The following is a 20,407-nucleotide window of genomic DNA, read 5'->3' on the forward strand; positions in this document are numbered from 1 at the left end:
TCCCACCGACCTAAATCCCACCTGTGGGACCAGTACAGAAGGTCAGACACAGTGGTGGCCTCTGTCATCCCAGCACTCTGAGGTAATATGGGAGGTGAAAGCTGGAGAACTGCCCAGAAGCTCATGGGTCAGCTAACTCCCTGAAAGGACAGAATGGCAAGGCTGGAGAGATGGCTCTGAGGTTAAGAACACTGGCTAATCTCCCAGAGGCTCCAGGTTTAATTCCCAGCCCTCACCCAAGTGGTGGCTTACAACCAAACTGTAACTCTAGTCCCAGGGGATCTGATGGCCTCTTCTGGCCCCCATGGGCACTGCTCACACATGGTATTCAAGCATTCAGGCAAATCCTACATACAAAAGAAAAAAACATAAACTCTCAGCTGGGCATGGTGATGCATCTTTATAATCAGCACTCAGGAGGCAAAGGTATCTCTATGAGTTCAAGGCCAACCTGGTCTACAAAGTGAGTTCCAAGACAGGCTCCAGAGCTACAGAGAAACCCTGTCTCTGAAAAACAAAACTAAAACTAAAACAAAACAATTCCTTTTTCGGTTTTTTGAGACAGGGTTTCTCTGTGCAACAGTCCTAGCTGTCCTGGAACTCACTTTGTAGACCAGGCTGGCCTCTGACTCCTAAGGATGTGCATCACGCATCACTGCTGCCCAGCTTTAAAAAAAAATTTTTTTTTAAGGCTGAAAGGGAGAACCAAAAGATGGTCTCCACATGTACACAGTGGCACAGGTGCATATGCACTTAAAAATGTGTATACACACACACACACACACACACACACACACACACACACTCACACACACTCATACTCACACACTCACACACACTCACACACACACCAAGCTCTCCCTCTCCTCCTCTTTTCTCTCTCTCTCTCCCTCCCCCTCTCTCCCTCTCCCCTCTCCCACCCCAGAACAATTCCAAAGGAACCCTTCCTGATACAAGGTGCATATGGAGCCATGCCATATCTGGCCACTAGGGGTCCGCAGCTAGCTGCATCCTCCACCACCATGCCACAACCCTTCACACCAACTGCTACTCAGGCAGGGGCGAACCTTTGGGCCCTTCAGGAACAAAGGATAACTTACATTCCATGGAACAAAGCTGGTATAGCCCACAACAAGGAGGTGGCCCAGTCAGGGACAAGAGGAGGAGGAAGAAACAGGAGGAATGTAAGTTTGGGAGCATCACCTAGAGGTCCTAGAGAAACCACATGACCTTTCTCCCATACACAAGGGCAACTGTCAGCTGCGCCCAGAAGACAAGGGAGCAGAGAAGAGCTGAGGGCCCCTGAGGAGTGGGGGACGCAGAGCTGGTCAGGGCATGGTGTGAGCGGCCCCTCAGTACCCCAGGCCCGGGAGGTTTCACTGGAGGGAGGGAGGGGCGGGGGCTCAGGTGAGAAGTGAGACACATGCAGTTTCAGTTGAACTCAACAGCAAGGACTTCTACCACTCAGGCAAGGTGTTGAAAACACAGTCACTTCAAGGGTTTCTCTGAGGCCAGTCTCTGAGGTGTTCAGGACAAAAAGGAGTTGGGCAAAACTCCTGTGTTTGTCCCCCAGTGCTGAGGGAGATGGGGCTGATGAAGCCATCACTGTCGCATTTACACCACGGCCAGTGCTTTGCCCCTGCAGTCAGCTGGTCAGTGGGAACCAACCTCAGCCCTGCCTCTCCATACTGAGATGGTGACAGGTCGTGTGTCTCGGCTGCAGGCTCCCTGGTTGTGTGGTCCCATGCTTTAGGCTCCTTGGGACTAGGGCTGTGTCCACAGTCACCCTCCCCCACACTGCCCTCTCTTAACTCTGAAAACTAAAAGTCACGAGGCCTCATTATCTTCATTCATTTCTCAGCTCCACCCAAAAGTGACAGAGCGCATGGCTTGCAACGAACTTTCCCAGATCAACTGATTTCTCGGCAGCCAGGGAGGGCCCCCATGACGAAGCCATTCGAAATCCCAGAACCAATTTTCTACTTACGACCTCACTTTCTGTTGCTCTCTCTCCCTTCCCCTCCTCAGTGCCATCTCGAGTGGAAAGTGATCCCCTCACAGAGTGAGTGCTTGAGAAACACCCCCAGTCCTGCCCTGTCTGGGCTGTTGTGTGGTCAGAGGTGACGCAGGCACCAAAATTAAATATAGCAGATCTCGTCACCTCCGCTCTGAGCATCACAGGGGACCGGTGTGTGGGGGCTGCACAGCTCTTCCTGAAGCCCTCCTGGGGAAGCAGCCTGGCTACTGGCTCCCCGGGCCTGTAGGTCTGTGATCTCTGGCCCTATTCAGGCCCACACTGGAGGCGTTCAAGGGACATCAAGGAAGAAAAATCAACTTCTCACTGCTTTCTCACTTCTGCCAGTACATTTCCTATCATGAGCATACATCCATTCCCCAGCTGTGCTAGGAGCAAAGGCAAATTTAATATAGAAAGCAGGACACTCCTGAAGTTCATGGAAGGGACAAGTCAGGACTGGGGCTGGAGAAGGGATTAACAGCATCCTGGGAGCCCCAGCTCTTTCAGGAAGGGCTCATGTCTGGGAAGGCATGGCTGTAGCCTGGCCAGATGAGCCTTCTGCTCTCCTGGGTCTCCAGGGCTTCAGATCTGTGGTGGGTAGTGAACCAACCACCCATCCCACCATCCATCCATCCATACATACATACATACACACATACAATCATCCAATCATTCATACATATACACATATATACACCCATCCAGTCATCCAACCATTCATATATACACATACACACATACATACATAAATACATACAATCATCCAACCATCCAACCAACCACCCATCCAATCATTCTCACATACACAAATACATATATACATACACCCATCCAATCATCCAACCATTCATAATGCACACATACATACATACATACAATCATCCAACCATTCATAATGCACACATACATACATACATACATACATACATACATACATACATACAAACAATCATCCAACCATTCACACACACACACATATCCACCATCCAATCCATCCATCCATCCAGCCAGCCAGCAAGGATTCCCTGCAGCCTTACCAGCTACCACTGATCTGGTTTCTGAGCACAGCAAGGTCAAATCTAGTGCAACAGCAGAGCATACAGCACAGGGGTGTCAGGCAGCTCTGCAACTTCACAGAGAAGCTGGCCTGCAGTAGGAGTAGAGCACAGGAATCCGAGAGCACTCATTCAGGAGATAGGATGAGAGCAGAGGTCTGGCTGGACAGAACTCATGTGAGGAAAGTCTTGGCATTAGGAGGAGAAGAGCAGCAGGTGAGAATACTGTAAGGGCCCAAGACCTGGCCAGACACAGCTGAGGCCTAACTCTGGCACTCAGGAGGTGTAGGTAGAGATCAGCATTTGAGGGCTGTGAGGAAGGGCTTGAGGCCAGGCCATACCTGTTCAGATTTTGTTTTATTTGTTTGCTTGTTTGTTGTTTGAAACAGGGTTTCTCTGCAATAGTCCTGGCTGTCCTGGAACCTGCTCTGTAGACCAGGTTAGCCTCAAACTTAAAGAACTCTGCCTGCCTCTCCCTCCCAAGGGTTGGGATTGCCCAGCCTGACTCAGTTTTTTGTTTTTTGTTTTTTTTGATTCTGGTTTTAACAGAGACATTCCTGCAGCTGTGCAAAGTGGGGCACAAGGGCAGGGCTAGGAAGATTGCTCACCTGGCTCCTGCAGAGACCCAGGTGGAGGTGGGAGAGGCGGGCAGACAGCAGTGGAGGGTGAGACGGCCTAGTCCTGGAGAGTGGTGTGTGAGCAACACATGTGCACATTATATATTTATACTCTATTATATAAAGTAAACATGCATAAAATATGTACTGCATATCATACACACATAAGGTTTTTGTGATTTTTCTATTTGTGTGTGGGGTAAAGGCCTTCTGGGGAGCTGAACTCAGGTCCTGATGCCTGCTCGGCAAGCTCTATTACCCTTGAGACATCTTCCCAGCCTCATATATTTAAATTCATTCTCCATACACATTTTTCTACAGAGCTAGAGATGAAGACAAGTACTTTACATACTAGAGTGTTCTACCATGGAGCTACACCTCCGAGCCCCATACCAATGTTTTGTTTGTGCTTGTTTTGTTTTTTGAGGCAAGGTAGTTCTGGCTATCCTGAAGCTTGCTGTATAGACCAAGGCAGCCTTGAACTCACAGAGATCCTCCTGCCTCTGCTGCCCAAGTATTGGTATTAAAGGTGTAAGCCACCATGTCCAGCCCCCATACCAGTTTAAGTTTAAAAAAAGTGTGTGTGTGTGTGTGTGTGTGTGTGTGTGTGTGTATGCATTGTTCCCAGGAGGCCAGAAGAGGGCATCCCATCCCTGGAGCTGAAGTTACATGCAGGTACTTGTAAGTTACCTGATGTGGGTGGGTGCTGGGAACTTAACTGGGTCCTTCACAAACATAGCAAATACTCTTAACTGCTGAGTCACCTTTGAGTCACCAACTGCTGAGTCATGTCTCCAGCCTCTAAGAAATTTATCATAAATTGAGTGGGTGCTGGTGCATGCCTTTAATCTCAGCACTTGAGAGGCAGAGGCAGGCAGATCTCTGAAACATGAATAATAAAACCAGAGACAGACATTGATTGGAATTCAAGCTTAAGATCAGAGAAGCAAAGCAGCCAGCCAGTGGCTCTTACCTCTGCCAAGCAGAAGTGGAGCTCTTGTCTTCCCAGTGACTTGAAACTAAGATCTAACTTCCTGTCTTCAATGTGGCTGGAGACTGATTACCAGGTCTGAGACCCTGCTCCTGTCCTGGCTGTCCTGGAACTTGCTTTGTAGACCAGGCTGGCCTCAAACTCACTGAGATCTGCCTGCCTCTACCTCCCGAGTGCTGGGATTGGAGGTGTGGCCACCACTGCCCAGCTTCTATGGCTGTGGTTGGCTTTGCATTCTGATCCTTCAGGCCAGCTTTATTAGATCATAAACAATATATCACCTAAACAATATATCACACAGATCTCTGTAAGTTTGAGGCCAGCCTGGTCTTCAGAGAAAGTTCTAGGACAGCCAGAGTTACACAGAGGAGCCCTGTCTTGAAAAACAAAATTATCATAGAAAATTTCAAATATTTACAAAAGAACTGCTCTGGTATCAGTTACCCAATCCCAGTGGTTAGCACGTGAGTGCCAATTTTGTCTCATATCTGCTCTCCTTACTCCCCTACTGACAAGGACTAACCCAAGTGAGAGTAGAGGCTGGGACCGGCTGGACGCAGCAGGTGAGGTCTGTTTGTCCTGTGTAGGAGAAGCCTGAGCTTGGGTGTGCACCTTCAAAGCTGAGTTATGGACACCATATGCCTCCTGAAGCCTGCCCTCCATAGTGTGAGGCCACACCACAGACTCTGTGTCATCTAGGTCCTTCAATTGTACCTCTGTCCCCACTGCACAAGAGCCACTGTGCTGATGTCACCATTTTATCAATTCAATCACTCTTATCTCCACTCACCTCCCACCTGCCATGAGACTCTCAGTGCCTGGGGTTCTGCCCCTGCCTGTGCAGGGCCCCTGGTCAGCCCACCTACTCCTACTGGGTCACCTCTTATGCTTCCACATCTCTCAAACCAGTAAAACTTTGCAGAAACTCCTCCATGCTCAGAGCCACAGTGGCCACTCAGCTCAGCATTGCCAACCTGAGACCCTATCTCCCAGAAGGGCAGCTCCCGGGCCAGAAACCCAGGTCACCTGCAGCTGTGTCCTCACTCACCCCCAAGTGCATTCAACTCGAGTGATGTTACCCCTACCACTGCGGCTGATGACTACAGCTGGGTTTGGGGATTGTTTCATGTTTTTTCAAATGTGTTTATGCTTATGCTTTTTTTCCTAATGTGCCAGGTACTTATACCACATATCACATGTCGTTTTCCCACAACCCTATTCTATTGTCAGCCTGGCTTTACTGGGAAACCCAGATGGAATAACTTACCCAGTGTCACTCAGAAAGTCATCTGGAGCTGGATTCAAAGGCGGGTAACATCTTTCTTTGTGTGCGCGCATGTGCATGTGCATGTGTATGTGTATGTATATCTATACATATATATGTGTATATATGTGTGTGCATATGTATGTATATAGATGTGTATACGTGTGTGTATACGTATATGGACATATACATGAGTATAGATGTGTGTGCAAGTATGTGTGTATACAAGTGTGTATAGATGTGTGTGTATATACATGTGTGTATTGATATATGTGCATGAGTGTACACATGTATATGCATACTTGTGTGTATAGATGTGTGTGGAAGCTGAGGGTAACTTGCAGGGAGTCAGTTTATTCCTTCCTCTGTGTGGGCCTGGGAATTAAACTCAGGTTGTCAGGCTTTGATCCACTGAGTCATCTTATTAGCCCCCAACTCTCGGTCTTTTTTGTTTCTTGTTTTTGTTTTTGGAGTCAGGATTTCCCTGTGTAACAGCCCAGACTGCCTTGGAATTCACTTTGTAGACCAGGCTGGCCTCATACTCGCAGAGATCCCCCTGCCTCTGCTTCCTGAGTGCTGGAACTAAAGTCGTGTGCCACCACCGCCTGGTCCGACCCCGGGTCTTAACTCTGACATGATATTGCTGAGTCACTTAAGTCACAGGCTCCTCCCACTCTCACACTGGTGACTCTCAGGACAGCTGCAGATTCTGACTGTCCCCTCTGTCTGTTGTCCCTTCACTGACTCCAGGGTTTCACAGACAGCACACTGGGCCTCCCACATGCTGCATCTTGCCGTCCTGGCACTTGGCCCCACAATACCAGCCCCAGCTCTTCACCTGTGAAGAGCTGGAAGGGACTTCTTCCTCAGCCACAGGGACAGAAGGGAAGGCAAGCCTCCACCTAGGTGAGCAGACTGTGGGGGACACCAGCTCTAAGGACATAACTGTTTTGCTCAGTTCTATTTCTTTCCCCCTTTAACAGTGCATATGACAATGCGGCTTGACTGTTCCTACTGGCAGATCTGAGCATCCACTGAAGTGAGTCTGCATGGACCTGGTTTCTCCAAAGACTGATGCATGGCAGAAGGAAGGTGACACTGTCCTCTTCGTCCCATGGGCTGTGAGGATGCCAAGTTTTCTCCTGGAGTGACTTATCAGGTGTTAGAAGTCCATTATGGCTGCATCTCAGCATTGCACCACCCAAGTTCCAGGCCCAGGTCAGGGTCCACGGCCCAGTCTATGCCCACTCGGGCCGCCCCATCAATGCTCCATCTGCTCCCACCTCCCTTTACCGAATAAAGTGCCCATGGCAAGAGAGAGTCAGCTTCCTCCACTATGCAGGTCCATAAATCTTAGGGTTGAAGAGACAACACTCCAACTCTTCAGAAACAAGCATGGGTCCCAAAGTGATACATATGGGAGGGGCAGGTGTGGACAGCATCCAGGTGTCAAAGCTGGAATGTCCAGATGTGGGTTATAGAGTACTTCAGTCATTCACACAACCAGCATATTAAATCATCAAGCACCTGACACAGAACACCCTGTGTGCTGGGTGCTTGTCTAAGTACCTGAACTCAGTAGTCCCGACAACCTCAGAAAACAAGTACAGCTATCGTCTGCAGTTTGAGGGTATGGCCAAGGTCACATGGGCCCAAGGTCACAAGGGAAGGCCTAGCATGCTGCTGGGGCTGAGTCTTCTTTCTTAGTCATGTCCCTTGTGGCAACCTCTTCATGGGATGACAAGGGCTAAGTGCCTTCCATGGCTTTCCGACTGCTCACAGGAGCCCTCGAGGGAGGAGGCACACAGCTTCCCCTTTACTCTGAGGAATCTGAGGCCCAGGGCTAATGATCCTCCCGTGGTCACAGTGACAAGGAGCTGTCCGTGTTGGTGTACATAACTGCTCCTGTGGCCCTCAGCTCACAGGAAGGGTGGGGGAGGGTTTGTGACAGTCACCTGCCTTCCTCTCTCCTTCATCCCAGACAGGGCAAGCACTAACTTTCCCAACCTCTGCCTCATCAGCTCTGTTCACAGCCATCTGTCACTGTGGGGCAGGGTGGACCATCCCTTCTTCCCTTTGGGAAAACTTGCCGCTGTCTGGGAAGTTCACCCTCTTTTCTCTGGCCACATCCAACCAATGAAATAAGTAAGACAAACCAAACTTCGCTCCTGAGCAAAGAGTTCCCATATTACACTCCTTTCTGACTCACCCTTGTCGTCCCCACAGGGTCACAGCAGTTAAGTGTTCAGAGGGATCCAGCTCTCCCCTAGCTGTCCTGTGTCCCTTCTTTGCACGGTTCCTCCAGCCATGGAGGATAAACTCCAATGACCCAGCCCTGCCCACTTGCAAACTCAACCCCAGTCAAACTCTTCAACCCAAGCTGAATAGTTGCTTGTCCTAGAGGCAACCTACCAAATGCTCTTCTCAAAAACTCTACCCTTGGCCTGGCAGTGGTTGTACACACCTATAATTCCAGCACTCAAGGCAGAGGCAGGTGGATCTCTGTGAGTTCAAGGCCAATCTAGTCTACAAGGTGAGTTCCAGGACACCTCTGACTATTACACAGAGAAACTCTGTCTAGAAAAACAAAGCAAAGCAAAACAAAACAGATGTCACCCCTTTTGGGATGGCTCCCTGGTTAAGAGCACTGGCTGCTCTTCCAGAGGACCCCTGATTCAGTTCCTGCCACCCACAAGGGGCTCACAACCATCTGGAATTTCAGTTCCAAGAGTTCAAACACCCTCTTCAAGCCTCAACAGGCACTAGGTGTGCATTTGGTACACACATGAAAGCAAAAATTCTCAGACACATAACAAATAATTCTAAAGACAAAACAAAACAAAACAGAAATTACCTCTCCTCCATCTGCATAGTGCAGGATCAACTTCAGAGCCATCAAGATGCTGAGCAGGGAAAGGCTTGCCATGAAGGCTGAGTGAGAGCTTAGGATCCACAGAGAAGTGGAAGAAAACTCCAACTCCGAGTAATGATTTATTTATTTACTTGGGGTCTTTTGAGACTGGGTTTCTCTGTGTAGCCCTGGCTGTCCTGGAACTCACTCTATAGAATAGGCTGGCTTCAAACTCAGAGATCTGCCTGCCTCTTCACTGAAAACTGGGATTAAAGGAGAGTGACAACACTGCCTGGCAGTTTTATTTTATTTTATTTTTGTGGTTTTTTAAGACAGGGTTTCTCTGTAACTTTGGAGGCTGTCCTGGAATTCACTCAGTACACCAGGCTGGCCTCGAACTCAGAGATCCACCTGTCTCTGCCTCCCCAGGGTTGGGATTAAAGGCACTCACCACCACCACCCAGCTTTATTGATTTATTTTTCTTACTGAATCTCCTTCGCCCAAAAAGAGATCTGGCCTTTATTCTGGCCAAGGAGTACAGACCTGGAATTTGCCTGTTGTTTGTCACCAGTGCCTGATCCGTAAGCGTTTCCCAAGCGTTGACTGTGTCTCTAGTACTACAGGAACATGCCACTGTGTACAACTTTACAACAGGCACATTTTTTTAAAAAAAATATCTGGCCAGGAGTTGGTGGCACTTGCTTTTAATTCCAGCACTCGGGAGTCAGAAGCAGGAGGATCTCTGTGAGTTCAAGGCCAGCCTGGTCTACAGAGTGAGTTCCAGGACAGGCTCCAAAGCAATGCACAGAAACCCTGACTCGAAAAACCAAAACACACCATACACACACACACACACACACACACACACACACACACACACCACACCACACACACACACACACACACACCACACACCACACACACACCTTTGAAAGCCAGATGTGGTGGTTTAAACCTATAATCCCAGCGCTCGGGAGGCAGAAGCAGAATTGATATAAATTGGAGGCCAGTCTCAGCTACATGACTTCCAAGTTCATCTGGGCTTCAGTGGAAGAACCTTCAAATATTTTTATTTTAAAACACGTGCCTTTAATCCCAGCACTTGGGAGGCAGATCTCTGTGAGTCTGAGGCCAGCCTGGCCTTAGAGTGAGTTCCAGGACAGCTAAGACATGAAGACAGGACAGACAGAGAAACTGTCTCAAAAAAAAAAAAAAAAAAAGAAAAGAAAAGAAAAGAAGAGAAAGGAGGGAGGGAGGAAGAAGGGAAGAAGGAAGGGTGGGGATAGGAAGAACAGCCCTTTGTACAGAGGATGGGAGTGAAGGGGTCACTGCACAAAGACCTTGCTTTCCAGGCGGATGGCAGGGCCAGTGGGCTTATTGCTGGTGTGAGGTGATGCATTGGATGAGGACAGTGGGGTGGATGACAACTGGGGAATCGCTGAGATGTGGCTGTTTCCTGATTGGCTGAGGATGTGTTTAAGTTCCCTTAAAAGCAGCCAACCATTCTTGGGCCCAGGGAGATGGCTCAGTGGGGCAAGGTGCTTGCTGTCAAGCCTGCAAACCTGAGTTCAATTCCCAGGATCTACAAAGTGGATGGAGAGAACTAACCAATGCAGATTGTCCTCTAATCTCCATACTCAGGTTGTAACATGCACAGATACACACAAAATAAATGCTTAATTTTCAAAACTTTTTTTTTTGAGGCGGGGTCTCTGTGTTTAAATTTTTTATTTTTGCTTTTATATCTTAAACTTTTTTTTTTTCTGTTTTGAGACAGGGTTTCTCTTTGGTTTTGGAGCCTGTCCTGGAACTAGTTCTTGTAGACCAGGCTGTTCTCGAACTCACAGAGATCCGCTTGCCCCTGCCTCCTGAGTGCTGGGATTAAAGGAGTGCGCCAGCACCGCCCAGCTAACATTTATGTTTTTAACAATCACTGTTTTTTGGTTTTGTTCTAATGTAAAGTTACAGATGCTTGTGAGCTACCATGTGGGTCCTGGGACTTGGACCCAGGTCCTCTGGAAGAACAGTCAGTCTCTAAAGCTCCTTAAAACTTTTTTTTTTTTTTAAAGCAGCCATTCCTCAGGCTTCTACCTTGGAAGGGGTAATCATCAACCCTCCCCAAGATATCTTTATTGGTAAAGACCTCATGGTCCTGCTCATCCCACCTGATGTCACCTATCTGTCTCCAAAGACCTCAAACTTGTAAGAACAGCTGGGCTAGGTCGGGAGAAGGTCTGCCTCCATTATCCTTCTATCAGTGAAGAACACAGAGTCGGGTTTCCCAAGACACCAGAGTTTCCAAGGTGCCCCCATGGCAGGAAGTAGCCAAGCCCAGATGCTATGCACGGCTGTCTTTCCTGATATTACTCTGTCTTTCCCCAGGATGCACCAACACACTCGGACACCTGCTACCTCTTCCTTCTGTGCAAAAGCAAAGCCAGTGGCAACCCCAATGCTGATAAGATTAATCTGCGGGGCTGATTATGGTGTAATTTCCTATGCTGAAACTTTGTAGATTTTTTTTAAAAAAGGGTTTCATTTTCCAATTGGTCTGATTTCACAGGAAAATTTACCTGCTTCTCTGAGGCATTTTTTCTCCTGGAAGAGAGGTGCTGATTGGCCCAAAATAACTGACAATCTGGTGTAACAAAAATTTCCAATGTAAACTCACTTTCCCTTGGTTTCAGCAATTTTAACTCTATATATAGAGATATCTCTGTCAGAATTGCATTGTTAGCGTCTCTTGATAAACTTAATTGTCTCCCATCACTGACGGTAGAGATCTATTGATGGGTCTCAGGCCCCAGCTAGCTGCCATCCTGCTCTGCCTTCTAGCATGTACTGGGAACTGGACCCATGGATGCTACAGGGGAGCCTTGAAAGAGATCATCCACACTTTGAACCAGGTCACAGAAAAAGGGGTGAGCACGCTATCTGGCACCATCTCCTCAGATGCTCAGGTGATGTTGCCGCCAGCGGTTCTAGGCTAGAAGATCTGAGTTGATGGAGAGGTCGGTGGCTCATGGTTCGAGCAGGACTAGGGACATAGGCAGACTTCATGAGACCCCGATACTTTCGACTGAGAGGCTGAAGGGAGTTTTCTTGGGACAAGGGAATGAGAGGTGTATTGACGATTTCTCTGTCCTGCCTGGATTTAATTCTTATCTTTCCATTTTGTTCGTGTCAAGACACCATGCACGGAGATGGTCGTCCCAGACGTCCTTACAGCAAGGGAGGTAAGTGGAGCCCTGGGGTCTGCTTCGGCATATGGGAGAGGTGGCAGAGGAGGCCTCCCCACGAGTGTCTGAACGAGAAACTTCTGCGGCAGAAAACTAGCGGGCCCCAAAGAGGCATTTTTATACACTGTGGAGACTGAGTTACACTCCAGTGTTGTTTGCAGTTTTGGATTTCACTAGACTTAGAAGATATGTCAAAAAACACCTGGATCTGTTCAGACTAACCCAGGGTGCAGGGGTCCCTACCCACCCAGTCTTGGCGCAGTATCTGGAACATAGATATATATATATAATTTGTACCTGTTGAATGAGAGAATTATCTCTCCTCTCTCTCTCCTCTCTCTTTCTCTTCCTTTGGCCCATGCATTTCTGAAAAACCAAATACTCTTTCAGAAACAGATATGGAGATTACAGGTTGAGAAGGGCTTTCACTTTGTCTAAGAGACTTCCTATGGTCCCGGCAGGTCTCCCCTTTCTCAGCCTGGTCACCGAACAGCCAGCAGGGATGGCGGCCCTGTGTGTGGACCCTCAGCTCCCACTGTCCCACCCCAGCCCCCTTCAGCCTAGTTTAGAACTGTCCTCTGGCTGGAATCTGACCCTGCTTCTGCACTGCCTCACCCCCACCCCTCCATCTGTAGTGGGAGGGGACAGATGTGACAGCTGATAGTGCATTTTCTCTGACAAACACATGACTGGCTACCTCTGTATCAATAGCTCTGTGCACTTCAGTTCCTGTTTTCATGGAAACACACAAGTGAGAATGAAAAGCCCCCAGCCTTGATTTACTAGTGCTCTCCCGACTGCTTGCTTCCCACGTGTGCTGGACGGAGTGAGGTCAGGAACGAAGCTCTGTGGGGTAGTTGGGGTCATAGCCTGGCACCCAGGCCAGGAAGACGTTCCTCCTGATTCACAGGGGAACTGCCACATGACTGCCATCTGAATGGTCTCACTTTGTTCAGGGTTACTCCAGGGTGAGTTTCTGAAGGACAAATGTACATGTATGTATATATGTACACATTCACAGGTGTGTGTACATATATGCCTATCCACATATGTATGTGTGCCTATATATGTATATATACCTCACTGTTTTATATCTATGTAGCCTTAAGTATCTACTGATTCTCTGAGTCCTTCCAACTCAGATGGCAGCTACCGGAAGCTGAGTCTACTGTGCTGTCCTAGCAAGCCCAGGGCAGGGACCAGCTCCTGGGAACTGGGCCTAGAGAAGTGCCAGGCCTGGGTGACAGCCTTTGGTTTTGGCTGCAATTCTGCCATTCACTGGCCATTCTGGCTTTTGGCAGATCTTCATATATCTTGGAGCCTCGGTGTCCACATTTAGAGATAGAAAGGTTGATTCTGGAGGTCATGAGAGGGCTGGATGGAGGCCCGTTCTAGGAATGTAATTGAAAGTGTTTGTGTAAGACTCTAGGAGTCTGACCAAGTGTATAACCCAGCTGCAGGGAAGCAATGAGCCTAGGGAGGGCCGTGCAGCCTGTATCTAGACCACAGTGCGTGCCCCACTCCCACCCCCTACCCTCATGCTGGCTTTGCTCTTAGTCAGTGTGTGCCCCAACACTGACGTGCGCTTGAGAACAAGCCTTCCGTGGCTGCTGTCACTCCTGTTTCCTGGGCTCTCCACAGAATGCTTCAGCGCCTCCTGGTTTTGCCCCCCGCCCCCCATTCTTGTCTGTCCACCCAAGGCTCAGCATAGCTTACTTTCCCAGTGTGGAATTTCTGACCAGGGAAAGGGTATTCTATAGAGCCCACAAGCTTGCCTTGACGGGGACTACTTCTTTGGGTTCCCAAGAGACTACCTTTCCAACATCTAGTACATTTATCCATTTACTTTACCTTTGGGGGATGAAAGCACCCAGGTGGCGGCAGGAACAGTGCTCTGAGATAAATCCCTGGCGTCACAGACTACAGTGGCCAGGAAGTTGACGGTGACCTAGGAAAAGCGTGTGGCAAGCACCAAGCTGGCTGTTCTGTGAAGGGCTTCTGGGTGGCCATTGTGGGGTAATTACTCTTTACTAGAGAGAATTAAAGATGGAAGTCCCTGATGCTCTGAGGGTGTGTGTGTGTGTGTGTGTATGTTCATGCTTGAATGTATGTTCACATGTATGTATGTGCATGCATATATGTGTTCATTCACACACTGGCACCCTCTATATTGTTGCCTTTTTACTTTTTTGAAGACAGTCTCTCACTGGCAAATAGGCTGAGCTGGCTGGTCACTGAGCCTCAGGGACCCTCCTGTCCCTGCCTCTCCAGCCCAGGGATGACTAAGATACAACACCACATCCAGCCTGGGCTCTGAGGTTTGAACTCAGGTCCTCACGCTTGTAAGGCAAACACTCTAGCCACTGGGCCATCTCCTCTGGCCCCATTTATTTGTTTGTTTGTTTTGTTTTTCAATACAGGGTTTCTGTGTAGTTTTGTAGTCTGTTCTTGAACTCACTCTGTAGATAGACAAGGCTGGCCTCAAACTCAGAGATCTGTCTGCCTCTGCCTCTGCCTCCCAAGTGTTGGGATTAAGGCATAGGCCACCGTGGCCTGCCTGGTTTATTTATTTTAAAAGATTACCTCATCTAAAGCACTGGCTGATTAGATTTGGGCCCAGTCAGAGATAAAGAAATGCAGTGGGGATAGGACTAAATTCTCTTGGGCCTCAGTGAGGCTGGTGGAGACCGCTGGGGACCTGAAACAGTTGCTGCCACAGAAGATACCTCCTAGGTAGCCATTTCCTGCACCCTTGTGAGCCACAGGCTTGCTTGTGGTGAGGCCAGAGGTGCAAGCTTGGCTGACTGTGTGCTTGTTCACAGAGCTGCGGCTAGACCCACCTGGCAGGGCTTCCTCAGGCAGACACAGTCAAGTGAGTGGGGGGCATGTCATCCTTGGAGGCAAAGTCAATGGAACTAAAACTTGAAGGTCCCTGCTGAAGCTGCCTTTGAGACAAATTCTTTGGAAGAGTCCCCACTTGGTAAAGTCTCTTTTCTATTCCATCTTTAACCTCATTATTTTTAGAGGTTACATAGTGATAAGCCAGGTGTGGTGGCACAAACTTTTAATCCCAGCACAGGAGGGAGAGGCAGGCAGATCTTTGTGAGTTCTGGGCCAGCCAGGGATGCACAGAGAGACCCTGTCTCAAACCAACAAAACTCTAGTAAGATGTTTGGTTTCTGTCTCTCTCCTTCCCTCTCTCTCTCTCTCCCTCTCTCTCTCCCTCTCTCTTCTGTATTAGAGTTTGAACATGGGCCCTCACGCATGCTAGGCAAGTGCTTTACCATTGAGTTCTTTGAGTTTGCCCCCAATCCTGATATTTACCTGAATAATTGCAGAATAAGAGTTAAGAGTTACCGCTGGCTGGTGGGATAAGTGATTTCATTTTTGTTAAGTAATCTGTAATAGGGGGAAATAAGGCAACTGTGAAAAGTGAAAACAGCTAGCAACTGCTTGGGCAACACATTCCCTCTCGGCTCCCCTGGTGTCGTCAGAGCACATCCTGGCTCAGCTGGCCAAGGGTGGGCCATGAGAGTCACTAACAAGCTCCTGATGACGTCAGACTTTCCGTGTGCAGGCTGCAAAGTAGGCAGGGTCATGCACACATCAGGGTATAGACAGAGGCAGTTCTCAGCTGTCTTCTGAGACCTGAGTCCTTGGGGGAAAGCGAAGAGCTCTTATTTCTACCAAAGACAAGCAGAGGCCTCTCTCAGAAGCCCCAGCCAAGGCCCAGGGCAATAGCGCCCTCTCAGGAGCTCTTCCTGACCCCTAGGCCAGGCTCCTGGACACCTTGCCCACACTGCATTCCTATCTCTGACTTCCTGAGGGACATGCTTTAATTCTCCATGGGACTATAAGCATCTTTAAACACTACACTGTTCTTGACAGCAGACACTCAGCCATCAGCAAACATTAAGAACCATGCAGGATCAAGAGCTACTGCTAGCTTAGAGCTCATGTGGGCACCTCGGCCAGAAAGGAAAGCCCACACAGTAGAAAGATGGGGACCAAGGATGCAGACAGGTGCTCCCCACTTTGCCATTTACCTAGGCGGGTGACTTTACTAAATAAAACCCTCCACGGAAAAGAAGCTGGGAGATTGTACAGAAACACTTTCATATAGATTCCAAGTGTAGCAGATCTGCCTTTGGGGTAGGAAAATCCCCTGCTCAAGTCCAAACCCAAGCTTCCTACATCATTTTTCCTTGCAGAACTCCACGGAGAAGGACCTCATCTGCAGGGCTTCCCAGGTGCTTCGCAAGTTTTATTTCCCACGTGAGGTGACTCTGTGCTTGAAGAACAATTCTGAGATTCTCAAAGAGCTGAAAAAACTCTACAGGGGCATCAGCAAATTCTCTCCACTGGTAAGCAGGGCAGAACAACAGCTTGCAAAAGACTTGGCACTGTAGGGGCAGTAGTAAAGACCAGCAAGCAGACAGAACTCTTGCTCTCATGGACTGTTCCAGTGGAGCAGATAAACAACAATGCAATGCCCCGTTGTGTCCGTGCTATGAAGAAAGACGTAGGAATGAAGAGAGTGGGTGGCTGGGAAGGAGCTGATTCTTTAAGCAGGTATTTGTATTAAGTAAGGAAGCAGGCCATGAAACTCACAAATGCCTGGATGAAATGCATGTGTTCTGGTGTGGATGGATCAGTTAAGATTTAAGCCAGGAGGTAATGGTGCAAGCCTTTAATCCCAGCACCAGGGAGGCAGAGACAGGTGGATTTCTGATTTTGAGGCCAGCCTGATCTACATAGTTAGTTCCAGGACAGCCAAGGCTGCACAGAGAAAGCCTGTCTCCAAAAACAGAGAAGTAGGTTCAGCATCTGGGTTCACATGAGCCTTCGGAAGCTGTCCCAAGGATGGAAGGAAATACCTAGAGTTACTGACAGGGTGGAGCCCATGGGTGCTCGGAGTGTTATTTGTTCTCATTGGCCCCTGGGTGGGGAAAAAGATGGAGGGCCATCACCACAGGACCACGACAGTGATGGCAGTGGCTTGTACAGGGTAGGAACAAGGAGGTGGCTGGATTGTCACTGATAGATAAACTAGGCACTGCCACTCCACAGGGGTCCCCAAGGAAAGAAACAGAAGCTTCTGTAAGCAAGGTGGCTGGTCTAAGCTACGTAACACATAACATGGCACTGAGACCCACACTGCAGCATCAGCATGGAGGGTGGTTCCTAGACGCCTTGTTACATGCAGTGTCCGCGCTCTGAAGTATGTCTGCTTCCTGGGCAGGAGGGCAGTGAGACTTCTATCTTGCTCCACAGATGAGTGGCATCCTGAAGGCAGACCAGAACACATGCCAAAAAGCAGGCCAAATCTTGCTAGCCTCATTCTGGAAGCCTGGGTTTGCACACGGCTTTGGAGGCTACCAGAGTCGGCTTGAGCGAGCACACGGGCCCAGTAGAGAGATCCAAACATGTACTCACACAATGAACGGTTTCTTTTGTAGAAGAGCTGCAGTGTGAATGTGTCCACGTACACAACCCTGAAAGACTTCTTGGAAAGCCTAAGATGGATCATGCAAAAGAAATACTGGCAGTGTGGAAGTTCCACGTTTTAACTTATGACTTTTTAATGGTTTATTTTTTAAATATTTATATATTTATAATTCATAAAATAAAATATTTGTGTAATCTAACAGCAATGACAATTAATGACACTTCACTTGGCAATAAGGTCATAGTTTATGCTGTTACAGAAACCAGTTTAATTTACAGTGGCTACAAGTGGTGTGAGGGTACAACAGAAAGCTGGCTTCCTCCTCAAGGAGTCCCACTTCTCATTAAAGACATAATGCACAAGGTCACCAAAGGACAGAAGGGGGGGCTGGAGAGATGGCACAGTGGTTAAGAGCACTGACTGCTCTTCTGTAAGACCCACATTCAATTCCCAGCACCCACATGGAAGCTCACAACTGTCTGTAACTCCAAGATCTGATACAGACATACAAACAGGCAAAACACGGATGCACATAAAATAAAAATAAATTATTAGAAGGGGGCTAGAGAGATGGTTTGGTGACTAAGAGTACTCGTTGCTCTCCCAAAGGACCCAGGTTTGATCTCCAGCACCTACATGGAAGCTTAAAGCAGTAACTTTAGTTTCAGGGGATCTGATGCCCTCTTCTGGCCTCCTATGGATGCATGGCACACACACAACATGCATGTAGGCATAAAAACAAGTGCAGAAGAGGCAGGGAGATGAATCTGTAGGTAGGAGAGAACTGACTCCATGCGGTTATCCTCTGACACCCCCAACCCACACACACTCAAATCCCCAATACACACCCCACACACACTCATACATGCACACACACACAATAAGCAGGAGCAAAGAAACATGGCACCTCCCATGGGCAGGAGTCACTCAGTCAGCAGAGGCTGCAGTTGACCAAACAAGAGCCAGAAATGTTTTGAAATATTTTTGTAAAGGGCAGGGAATTGGTGGCACACACCTACAATCCAGTTTGAGGCAGGCCAGCGTGGTCCCCAGAACCCACATAAAAGACAACCAACTCTGCAAAGTTACCCTCTGACCTCCATATGTGCATCATATGTACATACAACCACAGTATATTAAGGAAAAACAAGAAATTTAAGTGTTTAAAACTGTTAACATAATAGACCTATGAAAACTTTACCAAAAAAAAATTGCACAGGGAAGCCAGGCGTGGGGTGTTGCCTTAGGCCCACGGGAGACTGTGGTGGTGGGAGCAAGAATGGCAGAACTGTTTGAGAAGGGCTAGGAGCTGTGGCCTTGTTGGAGGTGTCACTGGGGACAGGCTCTGAGGTTTCAAAAGCCCAGGCCATTCCCATCATGCCACCAGGCTTCTGCTCAACCATCATGGACTCCAACCCCCAGGAACTTTAAGCTCCAAATTAAATACTTTCTTTTCTGAGTTGCCCTGGTCACGGTGTCATCACAGCAAGAGCAGGAACTAAGACAGTGACCAAGATGGACAGACAGACTATTTAGGAGCAGGCGGCACTGGTTAGGCTTGTTGGCGCACACCTTTAATTCCAGCACTTGGGAGGCACAGGCATTTGCTGTTCCCGATAAAGGGACCAACTTGGTTCCCAGCGCCCACATCTGTAATTAGCTGTAACTCCAGGGGATTTGACACCTCTGGCCTCTGAGGACACTGACCTCACCAGCAAACATCCACACACAGACACACATGTACATACAATTTAAAAGAATAAAAGTACATTTAAAAAGAATGTGAGTTATACTCAACTTTAATAAATGAGATTTTGCCTCAACTCTCTGTGACCTCCAGAAAAACATGAAGTAAATCTTTAATTTTTCAATAAGGAAATCAATATGTAATATCTAAAATTGATAACTAAGAAAACAGTTCCTTGTAGTCATGAGTTAGGGTTTGTGAAACAACTCATTGGGTGAGAGCATTGGCTCCATTTCCAAAGGGCCTAGGTTCAAGTTCCAGAAGCACATGGTAGCTCACAGCTGTCTGAAACTCCAGTTCTGGGTTCTGAGGCACCTGACACCCTCTCCTGACCTTTGGGCCACTACATGCAGAACACAGGCATGCATGTAGGCAATTCACACACACACACACACACACACACACACACACACACACACACAAAATGAGTAAATCTCAAAAGAATTGAGAGAGTAGACATGAGTTACTGATGACTATGGCTGTGGACAGGTCACAGGGTGAACGGCTTTGTTTACCCACATTTTAAAGTTTTCTTAATAAAAAGCGAAGAAAAGTAAAGAATGAATTAAGAAATCTTTGAAAGTATGACGACAGCCACTGGAGAAATAAAAAACAAAGAGAAGGGGCTGGAAAGATGGCTCAGTGGTCAACAGCACTGACTGCTCTTCCAGAGGACCGGGGTTCAATTCCCAGCACCCACATGGCAGCTCACAACTGTCTGCAACTCCAGTTCCAGGGGATCTGATTCCCTCATGCAGACATGCAAGTCAAACCCCAATACACATAAAAACAAAAGGGGGTAATACGATGGTACTTGGGCTAAGGAGGAATGAAGCAAAGCTGGAGGTGGCTATTGGTGGACAGTCAGTACACACATGCCCCTGTTCATGTTGGTAGTCAGTCCAGTGTGTGTGTGTGTGTGTGTGTGTGTGTGTGTATGTGTGTGTGTGTCCATGCACCCCTGTCCATGTGCATAAGAGATAAATTTTTGTTTTGTTTTGGTGATCCAGGTTTGATTCCTAGCACCTATGTGGCAACATACAACCATCTGAAATTTTAGTTTTAAGGGATCCACAGGCACTGCACCCACATTGTGCAGTCATATATGAAGGCAAAACATGCATGAAATTAGTCTCTCTCTCTCTCTCTCTCTCTCTCTCTCTCTCTCTCTCTCTC

At 48.1% G+C, this 20,407-nt stretch overlaps 1 protein-coding gene across 1 annotated transcript; it reads left to right on the forward strand.

Moving 5' to 3' along the window:
- The first annotated feature begins 11,585 nt into the window (after positions 1-11,585).
- Positions 11,586-17,605, forward strand: Il4 (interleukin 4). Its single transcript, XM_051180721.1, has 4 exons — positions 11,586-11,717; positions 11,985-12,032; positions 16,247-16,399; positions 17,495-17,605. Exons 1-4 carry the CDS (start codon positions 11,586-11,588, stop codon positions 17,603-17,605), a joined length of 444 nt encoding a protein of 147 aa, XP_051036678.1.
- The last annotated feature ends 2,802 nt before the right edge of the window (positions 17,606-20,407 follow it).

Source organism: Phodopus roborovskii, unplaced genomic scaffold, assembly GCF_943737965.1.
Source record: "Phodopus roborovskii unplaced genomic scaffold, PHOROB, whole genome shotgun sequence".
Classification (NCBI taxonomy): domain Eukaryota; kingdom Metazoa; phylum Chordata; class Mammalia; order Rodentia; family Cricetidae; genus Phodopus; species Phodopus roborovskii.

Excerpts from the sequence above, each read along its gene's own strand:
- Il4 (XM_051180721.1), top strand. The coding sequence starts at position 11,586 with ATGGGTCTCAGGCCCCAGCTAGCTGCCATCCTGCTCTGCCTTCTAGCA. Across the intron at positions 11,718-11,984 it reads ACCAGGTCACAGAAAAAGGG|ACACCATGCACGGAGATGGT; the intron begins GTGAGCACGCTA and ends GTTCGTGTCAAG. Across the intron at positions 12,033-16,246 it reads ACGTCCTTACAGCAAGGGAG|AACTCCACGGAGAAGGACCT; the intron begins GTAAGTGGAGCC and ends TTTTCCTTGCAG.